At 37.5% G+C, this 17,932-nt stretch overlaps 1 protein-coding gene across 29 annotated transcripts in view; it reads left to right on the top strand.

The window, feature by feature from the left end:
• Window positions 1-17,932, top strand: part of macf1a (microtubule actin crosslinking factor 1a) — a 194,465-nt gene that overhangs the window by 53,234 nt on the left and 123,299 nt on the right. The window contains exon 1 of one of the 29 annotated variants that reach the window (XM_048201454.1): window positions 2,733-3,576. The exons of 27 other annotated variants lie outside the window; for them this stretch is intronic. In XM_048201454.1, the coding sequence (XP_048057411.1) occupies window positions 3,522-3,576 (55 nt within the window). In that variant the 5' untranslated portion in view covers window positions 2,733-3,521. Of the gene's footprint in view, window positions 1-2,732; window positions 3,577-13,447; window positions 13,494-17,932 lie in introns of those variants that run through there. One more of the 29 variants, XM_048201456.1, reaches the window with a different exon arrangement.

Below are 17,932 nucleotides of genomic sequence, written 5' to 3'. Positions count from 1 at the left end.
CTTTTTCTGTCTTTCTTTCATGTTGATGCTGTGCTGTTGATGCTGTGCCTCTAAATCAGGTAAGACAGATCTCTGATCCTACACAACACATGCACTCACATTTACGCCCCAAATGGTTTTGTGGGTAAAGCAATTTCACTGAATTGGTGGTTGGTTTGTTTTCCTGCTGTTTATAATTATGTTTGACCAATCCATTAGATCCACTTTGGTAACTCACCCATTAAACAAAAATAAAATTGGAAAAAAACAATATGATGCTGTGCAATCTGACCCATCTGTCAGTAAATTTAACTGAGCAGCTTTGGGTCTTGATGTAGAGATATTTTATGAACAATTGTTTTTACTGCTGGTACAGCAAAAAAAAAAGAATTTCTGTAGATCTAAGTACAACATAAAGTTGTCTAAATGTACACACATTTCTATTTAAAGTCCCGCTGTGGTGAAAATCCATTTTTTAATGTTGTTTATATGTCTATGTGGTGTGTTTAATGTGCTTTAAGTCAAGCCATATGCAAATTCATAACTCAACACCATTGCTGAGTATTTTCTCCTTAAAACTGCAGTGAACCAAAGACAGTCTCAAAAACATGATTTAATATCGCTGGTGTTTCTGACGTCACAAACTACCTTGAAACCAATCAGGTCAATGTGTGATCGTCAGCGAGTGGATCTCTGAGCTGGAGTGAGTGGAGGCGGGGCTAATTTGCATATTCATAGAACCGTGTGTACTAAATGAGGCAATGGTGTAGAGTTACATTCAAGCTATTTTAAGGCATGAAGGAAAAAAACATTTAAATATGTCATTTTGGTCATCAAAGATGAGTTTTAAGGGATAAAATGATTGACTACAGGGGGACTTTTTTTATTTGTTTATTCATTCACCCTTTTTTTATTTATTTATATTCACTTTTTCACTGAGACCAGTGTAATATTATTTCCTGCATTTGGATGCAAAGCTTATCTCACTATTAGTTGAGGCAGTGGCACAGCTTCAGTGTTTACTCTACAGCTATGAATTTAATAATTCATGATTTACGTGATTTTTTTTTTTTACAATGGCAATTAACCCATATCACAAAACGTGTGTCTATGTTTTTTGTTTATTCTGGTATTTGCCCTCTAGACCTCCATTTAGTGTGTTGCTGTAAATGTGTTTTTTTTGTTTGTTTGTTTGTTTTGTTTTTAATTCTGTGGGAATTTAGTGCATTCCTTGAAGACTAGAGATAATATACTAAAATATGCTAGCTTAAAGTTAGAATGAAACACAAGTAGCGACAGATCTTCCATTTTGAGGTGTACATCTGAGTGTAATGGATTAATGAAAAAGAAAAAAAATTTAGGGTGGGGACTTGGTTCTAGCCAAGTTGATTGGATTTTAAGATGTGGGCGTTGCACTCAAAAATGAATGTGATCTTGGAGTTGATTTTGGAGAGGTGGGGTTTAAGCCGACTGTTGTTTTCACCAGAAAAAAAATAAAAAAATAAAACTTAAAGGTGCAGTAAGTGATCTGGGAAATGTTAACGTTAGCCTGCTAGCATTAAAAGCATACGATCCCACCCTCCCTGCAAATTGTCGTCCAAAGCCACGCCTCCTCAAAAACACTGAATGCACACACAGTTGCTCTCGGCAAAGCGTCACAAGAAACGGTGTTATGCTACCTCACATCTCAAAGCACATAACATTACAATAATAATGAATATAAACAATTTAGAGAGCTTGTACCTGACTGCTGCAGATTCATTTCGGTCTTGATACTGTTGACATGGAAACATTTCATAATTCTGAGGAGATTACCATCTCCTAATTACGGTAGTTATGATGTGAATGCAGCATAAGCTCACTGTTTTGATTAGGTAGGAACTAAAAAAGGTGGTTGCTGTTTGTTTGCGGTGCTCCTTGACTGAGGTCTTGTATAAATTCTGCATAGCATGAAAGCGCTTATGACATATGATGTCTGCGCGAACAGGGTGTGCGAGAGTGTGTAAAAACATTCGCCGACAGGCAGGTAGGACATCGTATCATTTAATTTGGACTGAATATAAAGATTGGATGAATATTTTAGGGTCCTACGCCTTCCACAGACGACATATATTTATGCAAATACATTTAGTCCGTTTAACATAGTGATTGCTATCAGGATATGAGGAGACTTTCAACCAGTATAACAAAAAAAATTACAATTTACAAAACCGATAAATAAATTAAATTTCATCCCAAACTTTAATATGCCATGACAATCCCTACGTAGAAAAACAATGTTTAAGCTCAAGTTTAAACGGTGTAAATGGAATTCCACTTTATCTTTAGTTATATTTACCCATCTCTCTATTTCACTCATCCATGGGCTGTTTATTTGCATCCAAGCTCCATCGATTATATAATGAATAGCACAATGTTTTTCTCAAGCCTTTTTGCTAATCACTGCTAATTGCAGTCAGTTATTTAAATACAACATGAGATTTTCATTCTCACGGGCATTAGTGACTCCTGGGTGTGCTTGTGTAAGAGTGCTTTTTAAAACATGTGTTGTGAGAATGTTAAGATGTTTTGGCTGTGAAGTCTTTGACTTTTTACAATTTGTTTTGTCTGGAAGAGCTATGTTATGTTTTTGTCGAAAGTTCACCGATTACAAGGGAAGCAGAGGCCACGTGGGTTTTTTTGTAGATTATGCCTCAAGTAAAAGTAGTGTTGTTGTTTTAGATTGAGATATTGAATCTTTTTAACTATTGAACTCTAGACAGAAGGTGAAAGCAAAGGCTGTTAGATCTTTCACTACCTTATTTACCTTCCTCCAAGATAAAAAAGTAACTAAAGAGAGAGAGACTGCAGTCAGTTGTTAAATCCTTTGGTTGATGGAAGAAGAATGAAAGGAAAGCATTTCAAAGTATTTTTCAATAATATTTTTCTTAGAAATGTCATTCTTTTACACTCTTGAATTAAATTCTACAGTGTGGGTCCTAGATAGGTTCTTTGGCTCTATCAATATATCAAAGATCATAACAACTACCATGAGATAGCGATAGGATTTGTTTGTTCAAGCTGAACACACAGCCCAATATATTGATGCAAAAATTTCCTTAGCGATTTATACACACAGAGCCTGAGTCACGCAGGGAGTACAACACATGCTCGAGCTCTGGCAGTGACATCACCTGTCTTGTGGTCAAAGTACAGTTCCTCTATCCGGCTCTAAAACACGGCACTCTCTCAGAGCTGCCAGACAGCCGGCTGGTACACACGCGCAGTGACTTGAGTGCAAACTACAGCGGTTAATAAGACATTCAAGAGAAAGGAACAGGAAGTGAGCGACTGGATTTTCCTGCTGGCTATGGATTGGTGACTTGCTGGATTCCATGGAGCCTTTAGCTTACCAAAGTGGCCTCTCCCGCTTTTTTGTCTTTTAAACAAACTTGGAACAACCTCTCAGTTCCTTTCAGTTTCTAAACTTCCATTTCTACCCATAGTTTTCCCTCTCTTTTTAGTTCCTTCAGTTTTATTTTCTCCTTTATTGCCGTGGTGAAATGAGCGCTGCGGCATCATACCGACAGTATCTTCAGGAACTCGAGGAAAAGAAAGGTTGGTTTCATTCAATATGTTTTGTTGCTAGTTGGTCATTTGCTTTATACAAAATATTCCACATAGCTTATATTCTGTCTGTGCATGTGTTGCAGTTGTTTGGAAAGTTAGCTCACACTGATATGCTGTAAGCTGAATGTTTCTGTGATTGACCCCATGAGCATGTTGAGAGCTAAATCGATGGTAAAGTGCAGGCAGGATTCAAATGAAGAGGTCGGCTGTTGTACATTAGCTTGTTACCTCTGTAGTAACCGTGTTGTCATGCGGATACTAAGAGCAGACACTAGTCCTTCGATAAAGGGAGATATTTGCTCATAGTCGGTTGGGAGCAAATGCACCAATATGTGAATGAAGTCTATCGGGATCAAAGTAAACTCACCTCTTCACCTTCCCTTAGGCACTCCAAAGCATTCAAATACGTTGCTATGGTAGCTTTAAGTCAGTCACTAGTTATTAGTGATTAACTGTTTATTGAGCTATGACATTTGAGGTTGGTGTGGACATTGAGGCTTTGTTTGCGCATGTCTTTGGTCGGTGTTGCCCGTCAGATAATCCTGCCCACAATAATGGCTTAGTGGCTAAGTTTATGCACGTGTATGAGTGTGTGTTTTGAACAGGGAGGGTGTATTCCTAAGCAGCTGTGCTGAATGGTCATAATTTGTTTAAAGGGAGTAGTTCATCTTTAGACTGTCTCTTTCTTGCTGTGATCACTTGACAGCCATATGACTTCTTATTGGTTTGCAGAAGCACCTATCTGTTTATAACTTCAAATGACACCCGTCATTTTTAACATACCCTTTAGATTTTTTGCAGATGTTGCCAAAAAGTGACCTTAAATTTTTTTATATTGTTAATTGAAGATGGTACGGTATTTATTTCCTTTGTAATTCAATCCCAGATCATGGGGCCGACATTTGCACATGGCTTTTAGTGGATGGAATCAACCGCAAGTGTGTTGACCATATGGAGCAACACGGGGTGGGTGTGGAGGGTATGTTGGACTCCAGTAATACCTAGACAGTAACGCTATTGTCTAAGGCCTGCCAGGCCAATCCCAAAATAATGTTGAGAACGGTCATTGTATGTAATTTAAATGGCCGAAAGTTAAGGTTAAGCTTCAAGGAGATTATTTTTGAGGGTACTACTAGTTGGTATCAGTAAAAGTCATATAAGGCTATTAAAGACAGTGATGTGTTCTCTGTCTTTTGAATGATATTCTGTGTGTCCATACACTCTAAAGAACCATTTTCCACTATAAGGAACCTTTTGTGCAATGGAAAGGTTCCATTGATGTTGAAGGCTCTTCATAGAACCAGAGATTCCAATAAAGAGTAGTGTAGTAGAATTAAGTAAGGTATAGCTGTGGTTTGTTGTTTTGCTGGATGATGTTACAGGTTGGGGTACTTGGACCATGTTTAAAGACAGGTGTTAGATGAATGTGTTGGTGTGTAAGTATAGTTAAGAACAGCAGTTATGTGCGTCTAGTAGTGTTTGTCTCTTGAAATCTGGTCACTGTGGCTTGACTTGCTGTGCCGTCTCCCCCCAGAACTATAATCCACCTAACCCTGATTAGGCTCAATCCCCCTCAACACTGGCTCAGACTCGGCAAGCTCACCACCAAGCCGCAGACAGTCCATCCTCTAACACACTTACACACATTTCTCACTGAGGTCTTTTCTGTTGTGCACTTTAGGCTTCTTCAAGGCCTAAAAACAGATTGCATTCTTCAACAGTACACTTGAGTCCATACTCAGCATTTATTCATCAAAATACATGCCCCACCTCTCACATATACAGTCAGACAGCTGGCAGAGAATAATAGCTTTGCATCATCCAACTCCCCATCTGTGCAAACATACAATTTATTACATACTGCAAAGCTTTGTAAAGCTGTTCTGTAAATATAAACATAGCCTTAGGCGCTCGTACACTCCAGACATAATGTTTGATGAATAGGAATGCGTAGGATCTGTTTTGAGGATGTGAAAGGGTCAGATCAGTTTGTCATCAGGCAGATGCAGAGAATTTGAATTTGGGGTTTTTTTGTTGTTGTTGTCCTTTGGGGAGAAATGGGAGGGGGTTGGGGTGGGATACAACTGTCCTGTGAATAAATAATTCATAAAGAAAAGAATTCATAAAGATCTAGATTAAAATTTTTCCCCTTTTCCTTTCTTTTTAAAGATTTTTAGCATTATATTTTTTTTCTTAATATAAATATTTTTCCTTTTCTTTATCATGGACACTGTTATTTGTAATTTCCGAAAGTGCAACTGTTCCTGTCTCTTTATAATTCTCATTTGTCAGAATGTGTATCAGACTGAGTTAATTATTTATTTATTTTTTTACTTTTGTTTGCATGGCTGATTACCACTTTCACCTTCCTTTGGTCAGAACAGTGCAAAATGACATTTGAGGAGATTATTTCCTGTTTCTTTTTTTGAGGTGTTAGACTGGTAAGGGGTTTTCCAGTGCCTGATGCTGATATCTATATTTGGAAACAAACTGTGCAAATATTGGTTGATATATTTGATTATCATTGCCATCTATGTGAGCCAACCTGTGACATTGTTAATTCGGTTACTACTTGACCTCATATCACATCCTGCTACAACCCCCTCAGTATTCAGAATTTCTATTGTCTCACGTAAGTCTGTCACGCATGCGGAGTTTACAGAAAGTGCTGGCTGTAATTGCAGGCTTCCTGACTGTTTCAAGTAAACCCCTTTGGACCAGAGTACTCTGGTGTTACTGATCAGCTAACTATTAGCCCTGATGTGTTTCCTACCATTGATTATATCATCACATACCATAAAGATCGTTTGATCTGCCCCCAGACCTCACGGCCAACCAAATTTACTCACACAGTGGCAGACCTGCCTGCCACTGTCACTGGCTCTGTGCCGGAGTTCCTGGCCTGGATCATGTTAGTTACATTAAGAGTTGTAAAATATCAGATAATTTGATTTAACAGATACACAGCTGGTGGCTGAGGGAGGATTTCCTGGTCATCTCTTACTGACTAACTCTACAGTGTTATAGGTCAGGTTTTTCCCTCTATTTTAATTTTTTGCCCATAGAGCAAAGTTCAGACTACTTTGTTTGCTTGTGCGTGCATGCTTGTGTAATTGTATGTGTGAGTTTGTGTCAGTGTGAGCAGGTACAATTTTTCCAACAATTGACAAGTGTCAGTCATGTATAATATAAAACACAGATTAAATTTGATGTTTAACAACAAATTTGGTTTCGATCTACAAAGTTGTGCTCCCTCTTTCAGTTGGCATGTATCTGCATGCTCCAGTTTGAAGTTTGACAGCTTCAGTAACATTTAATGGCTTTTTAATCAGTTTTCACCATTTTTAGCCATTTCATTGGTGGAGGTTCTCTGTTCACAATGAAAAGTGCTAAATATCCTTAATGAAGTTGATTTATTATTTACTTGATCAACTATTGTTGTTGCAGCCATAGCGAAGATGCACATACTGTAAGGCACGAAGGAGTCCCCTATTATGGCAGCGCGCACTGACAGAGATAAGCACTCTGCGTATCTCCTGTGTGCCAGCTGGGTGTGGTGGACCCAGATGAGAAACCAACTTCAAAACAGCAAAAACATTACTGATGGAATGATGCCATGCTAAAATCGTTATTAAACGGTCCTGTCATGCCCTCTGTGGGCATGTCCTAAATTTGGCTAAACTGTACAGTTAAGTGCTGATTCTGTTGCACTGTTGTATTGATGTTCTTTAAGTTAATCTCTTTTAAAGTGTGTTTTTCATTGCCTTTCTCACATATCAAATTATTCACTGTGTAATTAAGATGGATCGATACCAGATTTTGTCTTTGGTAGGATATCAGTCTCTGGTACATCTGTATTGATAACTTAGGCAACAATTAAATAGCCTTAGATGGCTAATGAAGTGATTTAATAGATTTGTTGTTCTTTTGGGATTGAGATTTCATACATTTTAATACTTTTTTTTTTTTTTTTATAAAATTAAAGAATTATCTGTAAATATCATGTAAATATTATCTAGCATTCAAAAGTTTGGGGTCAGAATTTTTTTTTATTAAGAAATTAATTATTTTAATTATAAATGCCACATTAAATTGATTAAAAGAAAATGACAAGTGCAGTGTTACAAAAGATTTCTATTTCAAATAAGTGCTGTTATTTTGAACTTTCTATTCATCAAAGGATCCTAAAAATGTTTCATGGTTTCCACATAAATATTAAGCAGCACAACTGCAGCATTGATAATAATAAGAAATGTTCATTGAGCACCAAATCAGCATATTAGCATGATTTCTGAAGGATCATGGGACACAATAACCGGGAGAAATGGCTACTGAAAATTCAACTTTGTCATCAAAAAAATAATTTACACTTTAAAATATTAAAAAATAAAAGTATTATTTCACATTATTACTACTTTTACTTTTGATCAAATAAATGTAGCCTTGATGAGACTTTTTTTCTAAAACATAAAAAAAAAACCCACCAACCCCAAACTTTTGAACGGTAGTGTATAAATTACAGAATGAAATGGCGTCGTCAAAATATTAATTTAACAAGGCAATGTAGTTTTTAAACTTTTTTTTTTTTTTTTTTTTTTTTTTTTTGCAATGTATTTTTTACACGTCATACTGTTTGGACTACAAAACTGCTCTGAATAGCAGCACAATGTTACATGTGTCAGGTGTAAAATCATGATGTCATGCCATGGTAAAATTGATACCACTGTGCTTTTTATTACCTGTATGCACAACTCTTTTATATAATATCTTGTCACATGGCGGTGAGCCGCACTCTCTTTAAGGTTCCACAACCAAGTTATGTGACTGGTTGCTGTCTCCATAATCACAGAGGATAATTAGAGTGTAATTATGGCTGTAGAGATTGTGGTGGGAAGATCTATTGTTTCAAGCTTGTGATATGCATATGGGTGTGTTTGTGTTTTGTGTAGGAGTTCCCAGCAGTCCCCTGAGCCTTGCTCATGTTCATACTGCAACTCTGACTCAAACAAGACATTTAGTGATAGTGACTCCTCATGCGAACATTTTGTCTTTCCACCAGTCCTCCCATGTTTCAGCTCAGGGGCTTTGGTTTCAAAACCTGTCATTTCCTTTTCATACCAGTCTTTGTTGTTTTTTTTAAATTATAGATCAGTTCTGCTTGCTTCATTTTGAGAATATTTAGGCTTGTTGCATGTGTTTGGGGTGCTTTGACATTCCATATTCCTTGCAGTGTATACTGTTCCTAATCATAATTCATTTTAGTTCTGATCAATTTCAGCAAAACTGAACTCAGCTGATATAATAATTTTAGAAGGTCACCTGATGGATGTTATCTTGCATGTTGTTGTAGCTTATGTATTTAACAACCTTTCAAGGCAGCTAATTTCATATCAGTTTTTGTCAATAAAAACATGTTTATAACACCACAACACACCTTTGACCTTCTGGCTTACACAATTTTATTCTGTTTCTGTCCCTATGTTGATTCTCCACCTTGACATCTGCTCTCTGTATCTCAAACTAAACCACTTATAGAACTATCAACTGATACGGGTCGATGTTTATTGCTGATCTGCAATTAACTTTGACTTCTCAAGCTTTCATTATGGTGGGTGATTGATTAGTTCTTACTGCTTTCTTATTACCTTCACCATTATATTATTTTCTTGGCAGTTGATTTGTCATCAAATAATTCTAAATGAAAATTTTACTTGCTTGTTTGTTTTTATTTCTGGCGTTCAATTTATACACCTATTTAACCTTTTTTTTTTCCAAGAAAATGCGAGTGGTGTCTGTGCAAAACTCAGTGGCACAACAAAAAGGTGTTGTGAATGGTTGCTAAGATATCCTGAGTGGTTTTAATGTCAGAAAAACCCCTAAACTTAAGTAAGCGCAACAGTGACACACATTGCGCCTTCAGTCTGAATTGAAATGTAAGAGTTGAGCTTGAGCTTAGTGGCATTGTGCACCCATTGATGCACAAAGATAGAGAAATGGATCTAGATGGTAAAGCACCTTTCATTTGAAGAGGAGCTAAAGTCTGATGACCATCTATCACCAATCCATCCAGCTTCCCTTCTTGTCAAGTAGAATTTTAGCTTTGGATAGCAGCTTTATCTTGGGAATAGTAACTTGTGTTGTTATAAAACCTATGCAGCATGTAAGGTATCATTTTCAAAATGCATCTTATTTTGAACAATTAATCCGTGCATATGTTTCTTTTCTTTTTCTTTTAGTTTGAGCTCGTAGTTTTTAACAATGTGTTATCAAACTCGATCTTCTGGTGAAACGATAGATTGCTCTCTGGTGACGGATGCCAGACTTCTCCATTCATTTAGTCCACTTAAACCCTACCCCTTTCTTACAATCGACCTCAAGCTCGCATTCATATCTCCCTCCATCCAATCAACAACCGATGGAAAGAACTAGTCCTGGCATTTCCGATAATCTATTTCACTCAGATGTATGTCAAAATACAGGAGATCTTCACTACTTCCATTACATCACAACCTAAAACACTTTTTTCCCATTACTTCACACTCCCTCTGATTTCTGGAGTGCTCTTCTTGCAACAGCGTGTGAAAGATTTTATTACTTAGAACCATCCCAGTAAATCAGTGCAGATATGCCTTGCCAGTGGGTTTATTTTGTTTGTTTGTATGTAAAAAGGGAGAGAAAGAAAGTAGCAAATGTGAATAAATTATACTGAGAGTGAACAATAAACCAGGAAATTATGCTGTGTAAGAGAAGAGTTGTTAAATATTGACTGTTTCTTGTACTGTAAACAGGTGGATAAACTGGAGGACACCTTATATTGGCCTCCTAAAGGCATTGCCTGTAAGTGTGTGTGTGTGTGTGTGTGTGTGTGTGTGTGTGTGTGAGAGAGAGAGAGAGAGAGAGAGAGAGCTCTTACATTCATGCATATTTGTTTGTTTCTTCTGTACTGGTTGTGGCCTGTTGATCAGATGAATGGATGTTGGGGCCCCATGGTTCTCTCTTTCAGTTTCCCTCTTATGGCCCCAATATCTCACTTAATTCTCTTTTCTGTCACCATTTTCTCCTTCTCTGGCATTCAATTTAAACACCTATTTAACCTTTTTCAAGAAAATGTGGGTAGTGTCTGTGCAAAACTCACTGGCACAACATTAATGTGTTGTGGATGGTTGCTAAGGTATTCTGAGCGGTTTTAGCTTCAGAAAAAACCCTAACCTTAAGTTTGAAGCAATAATTTCTCATCTTCCCAGTTAAATATTTTTCATCAGAACTTTTGCAAAGATCGTGATGGATGATTTCATTTTGATACTGACAGCACATACAATTTAAACACTCTATAACCGCTTCCTTTGTTCTTAGCTTTTATAATCTTCGTCTTTTCCCCTTTTTGCCCTCCATCTCTCCTGTCCTTTATAGTTAGGCAATGTGGTACACTTCAAACAAGCCGAAGCCCTCAAGGGTCCAGTCCTTCTCAGCGAGGCTTGGGCTTCAGGCCTGGAGTGGCTCGTTAAAAACGGATTACCTTTCCTTAATGAAGCAGCTGCGGTCGGACTCATTAACAAGGCGACTGGTCATTTGATGCATTGTCAATTTAAGAAAATGTGCATTTTTACTGTTTGACAACATTTAGACCTCCTTACCATTTACAATTTTTTTTTTTTTTTTTTTTTTTTCCTTTCAAAGAAAATCAGACTAGTTTGAATGGGTTTGTCCATCCTAATGGAACCCCATGAGCATGACTAGCATCATACACACACAGACACACACATGCTGATGGACACAAGGCTTTTTTTCTTGTTGAAGTGGATGCTCTTGGTGGCCCTTTCCCATGGTACAGTGCATGACTGGCTGCACTGAGCACACACAAAGCTCAGCTGTGAAACTCTTCATGCTAAATGCTTTTCGCTCTGTGCCATTCCACATCCCAGTGAAACCCGTCTCAAACACAGCATACTATTTGAGAATGGGCACAAGTTGTGAACACCATAATTGCATGACTTGATTTAAAAAAAAATGTAATATTGATTTTTGCGATCTGATTTGGGACATCCCTAAAGCCCAATTATACTTAAGTTTTGACGCAAACACTTGGTGTATAAGTACAGCCCAATGTGTAGCCTTTCAAAAGTTTCTTTATTTGATAGCTTGCACAAACACAGGTTCTTGACACATGCTCAGTAGAAAGACCGGTGTCTGTGCTATTTCTCTCCTGAAGCTATGAGTGAGAAAATGTCTTTGTACTCGTTTAAACTAGAATTGTTTTTTAACCCCTCACACAAGTGCTTGTCAGTGCTAATGTTGTTCCTATCTCCAGTAATTTGTTGTTGTTGTTCTGTGTCATCCGTTTCTTTTTTGACTGTGAAACAGCAGGCCAGGGAAGTGTTGCCACTTTGTGGACAAACAAATTTTTGCAAAAAATTCATTGCAACCTGTGAGCTGATCGTACAGAGTAAAGCCCAAAGTATACTTGACATTTTTACGAGAATTTCGTACGCACACCACCGGATTTTTGTACTCTGGTCGCACATGTAAGTTTTATGCAGTAATTAGTTTATCCACAAGGTGGCAACTGTGCCCTGGGGGCGTCGATTCTAGCGATGGGAAGTTCGGATCATTTTACCGACTCAGACTTTTGATTCTTGATCTTGATTCTCTGATTCAAAATGAACGAATCGTTCAAGAACAACACATCACTAGTCGATTCACAAGGTATTCGAAGAAAAACTGCATAAACCGAACAGACTGGAACGCATGCAAGCTACAGCGACAATGGAGGCCTACAGAGACGAGAGATTGTGTGAAGAGGTTAGAAAGTACCCTCATTTGTACAACTCTAGCATGAAAGAATACAAAGATAATTAAATGGGTTCTAACTCACGGTAAGAGATTGCTCAAAACTGGGCATGGGTCGAAGGCCTGTGTACGCGTACAAGTCAAATGAAGTATACTTTGCAAGGCTGTGCATTTCGACTGTGCACGTATACTAGTGTACGTGTAAAAAACGAAGTATACCTACTGCTTAAAGGTTGGTTTATACGCTTGAGCGCGAAGGATACGCGTGGCAAAAATTGTCCTGTGTGTGGCATTTTTTTTTTTTTTTTTTTTTACTTTGTGCGCCACTCCGCATCTGAAGATGCACGACTTCAAGGCGATTTTTTTTATTTATTTTTTCCCTAATGTCACAAGTAATAATCTCAAGGTTTACTGGATTTTGTACGATTCTTTGGTTCTTTTGTAGTGTGTGTTTGGTGAAGTGTAATAAAAAAAAAACATTGTCACGTGTGTACCTTACTACTACTCACTGCTGCTTCCTGATGGTTTAGAGAACAATTACTCCGAGTCGCCCCCTGTCGTTTCAAAGAATAGTATAACGGCGAGCGCGTCATAAAAATGCCTCGTCCGTTTGAGATGGAGCGTGGGCAATCGGCGGACGCTCGTGCTACGGGGCCAGGCGAAAGTATAAACGAGGCTTAAGCACGGTTCGAAAATTGGGCTGTAGCCGTACAGTATGCGCATATTATTATGATGGCGAAATTTGTCAAATTATGTCACCCTAATGTACACATACAAATTGCTGTATATTTTGGGCTTAATTCATATCCCTAATTTCAGTATTATCTCTTCAAGTTTTGCCCCATACCTTTAGCCATATTTATGGCAGCAAACAACACCAACCATCTCACCTTCACTTTTGAAAACATTTTGGCAAAGTTGAGGTTAATAATTGTCAACTTTCCCAAGTTCCCTCCACTGGAGGACATTCATCAGCTGGACATTGTGGTAGATGTCTCCTTTGGCACCACACAAGGAAATAGAGGTCTTTTATGAGGGGTCGAGTGGGTGACAGAGGGCAAGGCCAATACCTAATTTACGCGTTGCCATGGTGATGACAGGAGCAGGGGAAAAAGGAGGTGATGTAACATTCTTTCTTTCTGTGTTGTATTTGTGTATACTCCCTACATTCCACCCCTTCTTTTTATCTTTTCTGTCTTTCTTTCTTTCCCCGGTCTCTGTCCTTTCCCATCCCTGACCTCTTCTTGAAATTTGTCTCTCTCACGACCTTCTCTCTCTCCATATCCCTTCCCCCCACTCCCCCCTTCAATTCTTTTCCCACTATTAACCTGTGATTAAGTAAGCCTGTCATCAGCTCTGGAGGTTTGGCTCCTGGGTGAAAGAGAGGGATGAGAGACTTGCGCTCTTTCGCCACAGAGGTGTGAGAGTAAATCTTTTCTTTATTTCCCCACCTCATTCCTCCCGTATGGACCGTCTCTCTGTGTTTGCCTAATGACTCTGTGCTTCACTTCCTGGCTGCAGTAGCAAAGTGGCTCAATAAAAAGGACCTTTTAAAACCGCATTGAACTAAGTCCAGGCAACTCAGCCATCGGCTCTGACGCAGCCATGGTGTCAGTGTCCACACGCACAGCAACACACAAACAGTCAGCTTGTCTCTTTAGGTTCACTGACTTCATGGCAGATGAACTTTAAAGATGAACTCTGTGTTGACAGTTAATGAAAAGGTGTCCCTTCAAACTGACGCTGTGATAATTAGCTAGGTTTATTTATGATGGTCCATTCGCATTTGTCTTAAGAGGCATTTGTCTTAGTGCATTGAATATTCTCTTTCCTATAAAAACAATATATTTTATTTTATATAAATGAAATCATTTTGAAAAGAAACTCTCAAAGACAAAAAATAGTGCAGATGCAATAAAATTTATTTAAAAAAATAAAATAAAAATAACAAATTTAATAATAATAATAATAATAATAAATAAATAACTTTTTTGTGATTGAGCAAATAGGGCAACCTCTTTCGTTTACCCTTTGCACACGATATGCCATTCGTTTTGTTGGAAAATCTTTTTAAGCACAGATAAACTGTATATGTTACAAAAACTTATTTACTATCTGGATGTATTATAGAGCATGTCATGTCATCAGAATAATTGTCCCTGTATAGGTTCCACAGGGCCACTTTATTCATGCAATATTTAGAGTATACTTAGACTGTCTGCACAAAGTGTTTTTGTTAGATGGTCTGAGACAGTGAGATTAAATCTGCGTTAAGCTTTGCCTCCGTACCGTGTCAGTTGTATTTGTTTGTGTGGTTTGTGTGTGCTTTCTGCTGTGTGTGTAGTATCCTTAGATCAACTCTTGTCTTAAGTCAGTTTGCAGCTCAGTTTGATGTAATCTTTTAATGGCACCTTCAGGCATTTTTAAACAGGGATGGGTTACATGTGATAAGTGCTGTCCATTCACCTTGTCAAGACATGCACACTCTACCTGTTAATCTGCAGCATGCCAGTCGGTATCGAGAACTTTATTTGGTATAAAAAAGATTTCCTATGCTGTGTTTATTTGGTTGGTGTTTGTGGAAGTTTTAAGTATGTTAATTAGGCTTATCTCTTTAAATTCCAGATGAATACTCTTGTGGTTTTTCCCTGTTCCTTCAAAGTTCTGCAGTTTCATTATGATTGTGAGTTTCACATGAGTTTCTGTGTTGCTTCACCTGTGCAATGTTTGGCAGATTACTGACATCTGTCGTCATTATCAGCCGGGTGAAAAGTAACAGATCTGAGACCAGTTGATGTTGTGTGACTGTTGTTGGCATTAGAAGTGGCAGTGCAGCCTTTGGCTTAATAATGAGAGAGCTGGGCTATGTGTCTTCACATGCTTGCTTGACTGTTACCACACTGCCCCCTATCATCGTTTCTTAGTATTACAGTGAACTGCCAGCATTATGTGGACATTATTTATTAGCTAAGTTTGTGTATTTAGAGGTTTGTTGTGTTCAGTCATTCTTCAAATTGCTAAGCAAAATTGATTTCATGTTTGGGAAATGAATCCAAAAGGAAATAAATCAGAAATAAAGATTCTGTCATTATTTACGCATCATAATGATCTTTCAGAACATGAAAGAACAGATCAACCACTTATTCTTAATTGATAGTATATAAAGTATATGTAGTGCTTTTCACAATATGCTTCAAATTGTTTCAGAACAGATTTACAGAAAATAATGATGCTAATGTTTATAAAATCACAAGATATTTATGAATTTTACTCGTATTTAGCAGATTGGGTGATGTAGTTTAAATTTTGCTATATAGTATTTATTGCTTTACGTTGGATTTACTTATACTAATAAACTAGTGCTGTTACAGGAAAATAATGCTGGCTGTGACTGAACTCTTTTTTTTTTTTTTAGCCATATTGTTCATGAATGTGCTTTATCACAGTGGTGTTTCTTCCGCCTGTCTCCCTACGCCCTGCCTTTGTTTGCGGTCAGCATATTTCCTGTGACCTTGTGTTTGATTTGGAGGAGAACCTCTGGATAGAAATGGTGATTACATATTGTAGTGCAAGAGCACCAAATTATATTTTGGGTTACAGTGTGTGTGTGTGGGTTAGACATCAGGGTGACCTTGTCAGTTTGCAATTTCATTTTGAATTTCATATTTTAATTTGCTAGGGATCTCCATGTTCTCCTCTCTGTCTCTCCATGTTATCTGTGCCTTTCCCTACAGCTTACCTGTGAGTCATGTGTCACATTCTGTTTGTCCTGTAGCTGTGCGCTGTGTAAACAGACTTCATTGTGTTTCTTCTGTCTTTCTAGTAGCATTTGAACCGGACCTTCAGGAACACCCGTGATCTTATGATCTTGGCTTTCCATGTCATTTGCTGCTTTCGTCTTATTAGCATTCATTTGACCTTTGTGTGTTTCTGCACAGTCAGAGAGTTCATGGTGCTGTATTGAAGTGTGTGCTGCTTTATGTGCCTTTAACTGTGTTTTGGAGAATAAGTATTTAGTGATCTCCAGCAGTCTGATTTTAGAGGATCCTGCATTGGAAAAAAATATATATTTTCATGATTTGTTATCACAACATTGTTTCTTTTGTCAAATCAACTTAGATAATGTGGTTCAGATAACATAAGATTTTGAGTTTCTGTTGATTAAACTAATATCCTTCATTGGATTAACTCAATTTTAAGGCAACCAGGTAACTTTAAGTTAAACCAACAATTCTTTTTTACGGTGTGGTTCTTATTTGAGGAGTAGAAGTGAGAGAAAAAAATGCACAGACCTGTAGAAAAAAAATTCTGTAAGTGAAAGTCGGAATTGTAATGTAATGCATAATTTCATCATGTATTTTATATGTTGTCTGAATTGGATAAAGTGATGTCAATTCAGAATTCAGACACCAATGAAATTATATATTGTGTATATGCGTATATATAGCAGTGCTATTTCAGTATTATTTATATAATATCATAGTACTTATTAAAGGTCCCGTTTTTTGTGTTTTTTTGAAGCTTTGATTGTGTTTATAGTGTGCAATATAACATGTTCATGTTTCGCGTGTAAAAAAAAACAGTATTTTTCACATAATTTACTTATATGTATACCGCTGTTTCCACTGATGACTTCCTTGTTCTATGAAGTCCCTCCTTCAGAAATACGTAACGAGTTCTGATTGTGCCAGCGGTTCCTGTGTTGTGATTCGACAGCAGTTTAGCGCATCTTGCCCAGAAAGGTCACGCCTCTTACCATAATGCGGAGATGCACGCGCACAGTGTTATTGTAAACATGTCTTTAATTTTACCCTATCAATTTGAGCCGGAATCAGACCCGGTGATTGGACTGCGGGATGAAAATAACAGCGTTTCGACGACATGGCGACAAACACACTCTACAAACGCAACTCTTGTGTATTCCTGTGGGCGGAGGATAGTCAAAAAACTGTTTTAGTGACGTCATTAAAGAAGGAAGTAGAGGGATGTAGTCCAAAATGGCCGTTCGATGTAGGCGACTTCTGTTAAATAAAATATCTCGCTTGGCATTGAACTTTGAGCTTTAAAATTTTACAGATTTTATTTATACTCTAACAACAACATTACACACTAACTAAAGTTTGAAACATGGGATCACGAAGAACGGGACCTTTAATATTTTCAATTAGCTGTTGTTTTCCTTTTAGTTTTAATTTAAGCTTTAGTTTTTTTGTCATTGTATTAGGTTTTTTTTTTATAAAGAAAACAATTTAAAGACAATCTTAAAGGTCACAACATTATATATATATATATATATATATATATATATATATATATAAGATGTTGTGACCTTTAAGATTGTCTTTAAATTGTTTTCTTTTCAAAGTAGGTCTTGTAACTAGCATGTAAACCTCAAAGCGGTGTGGTTTAACACTGCTGCCGCAGATTTGCAGCTGTTACTTAATTTTTTAGCACACTTGTCCTCAGTCACTTTCTTTTTTATCTCCTCCTGTCACGCTATACCCTTTCTTTTTGTAAAGTCCCTTTCTCTTTTGTGTTTCCCCTTTTCACTTTTTTA

This window comes from Megalobrama amblycephala, linkage group LG9, assembly GCF_018812025.1.
Source record: "Megalobrama amblycephala isolate DHTTF-2021 linkage group LG9, ASM1881202v1, whole genome shotgun sequence".
Classification (NCBI taxonomy): domain Eukaryota; kingdom Metazoa; phylum Chordata; class Actinopteri; order Cypriniformes; family Xenocyprididae; genus Megalobrama; species Megalobrama amblycephala.
The sequence above is the reverse complement of the archived record's forward strand: the minus strand, read 5'-3'. Positions and strand labels throughout refer to the sequence as shown.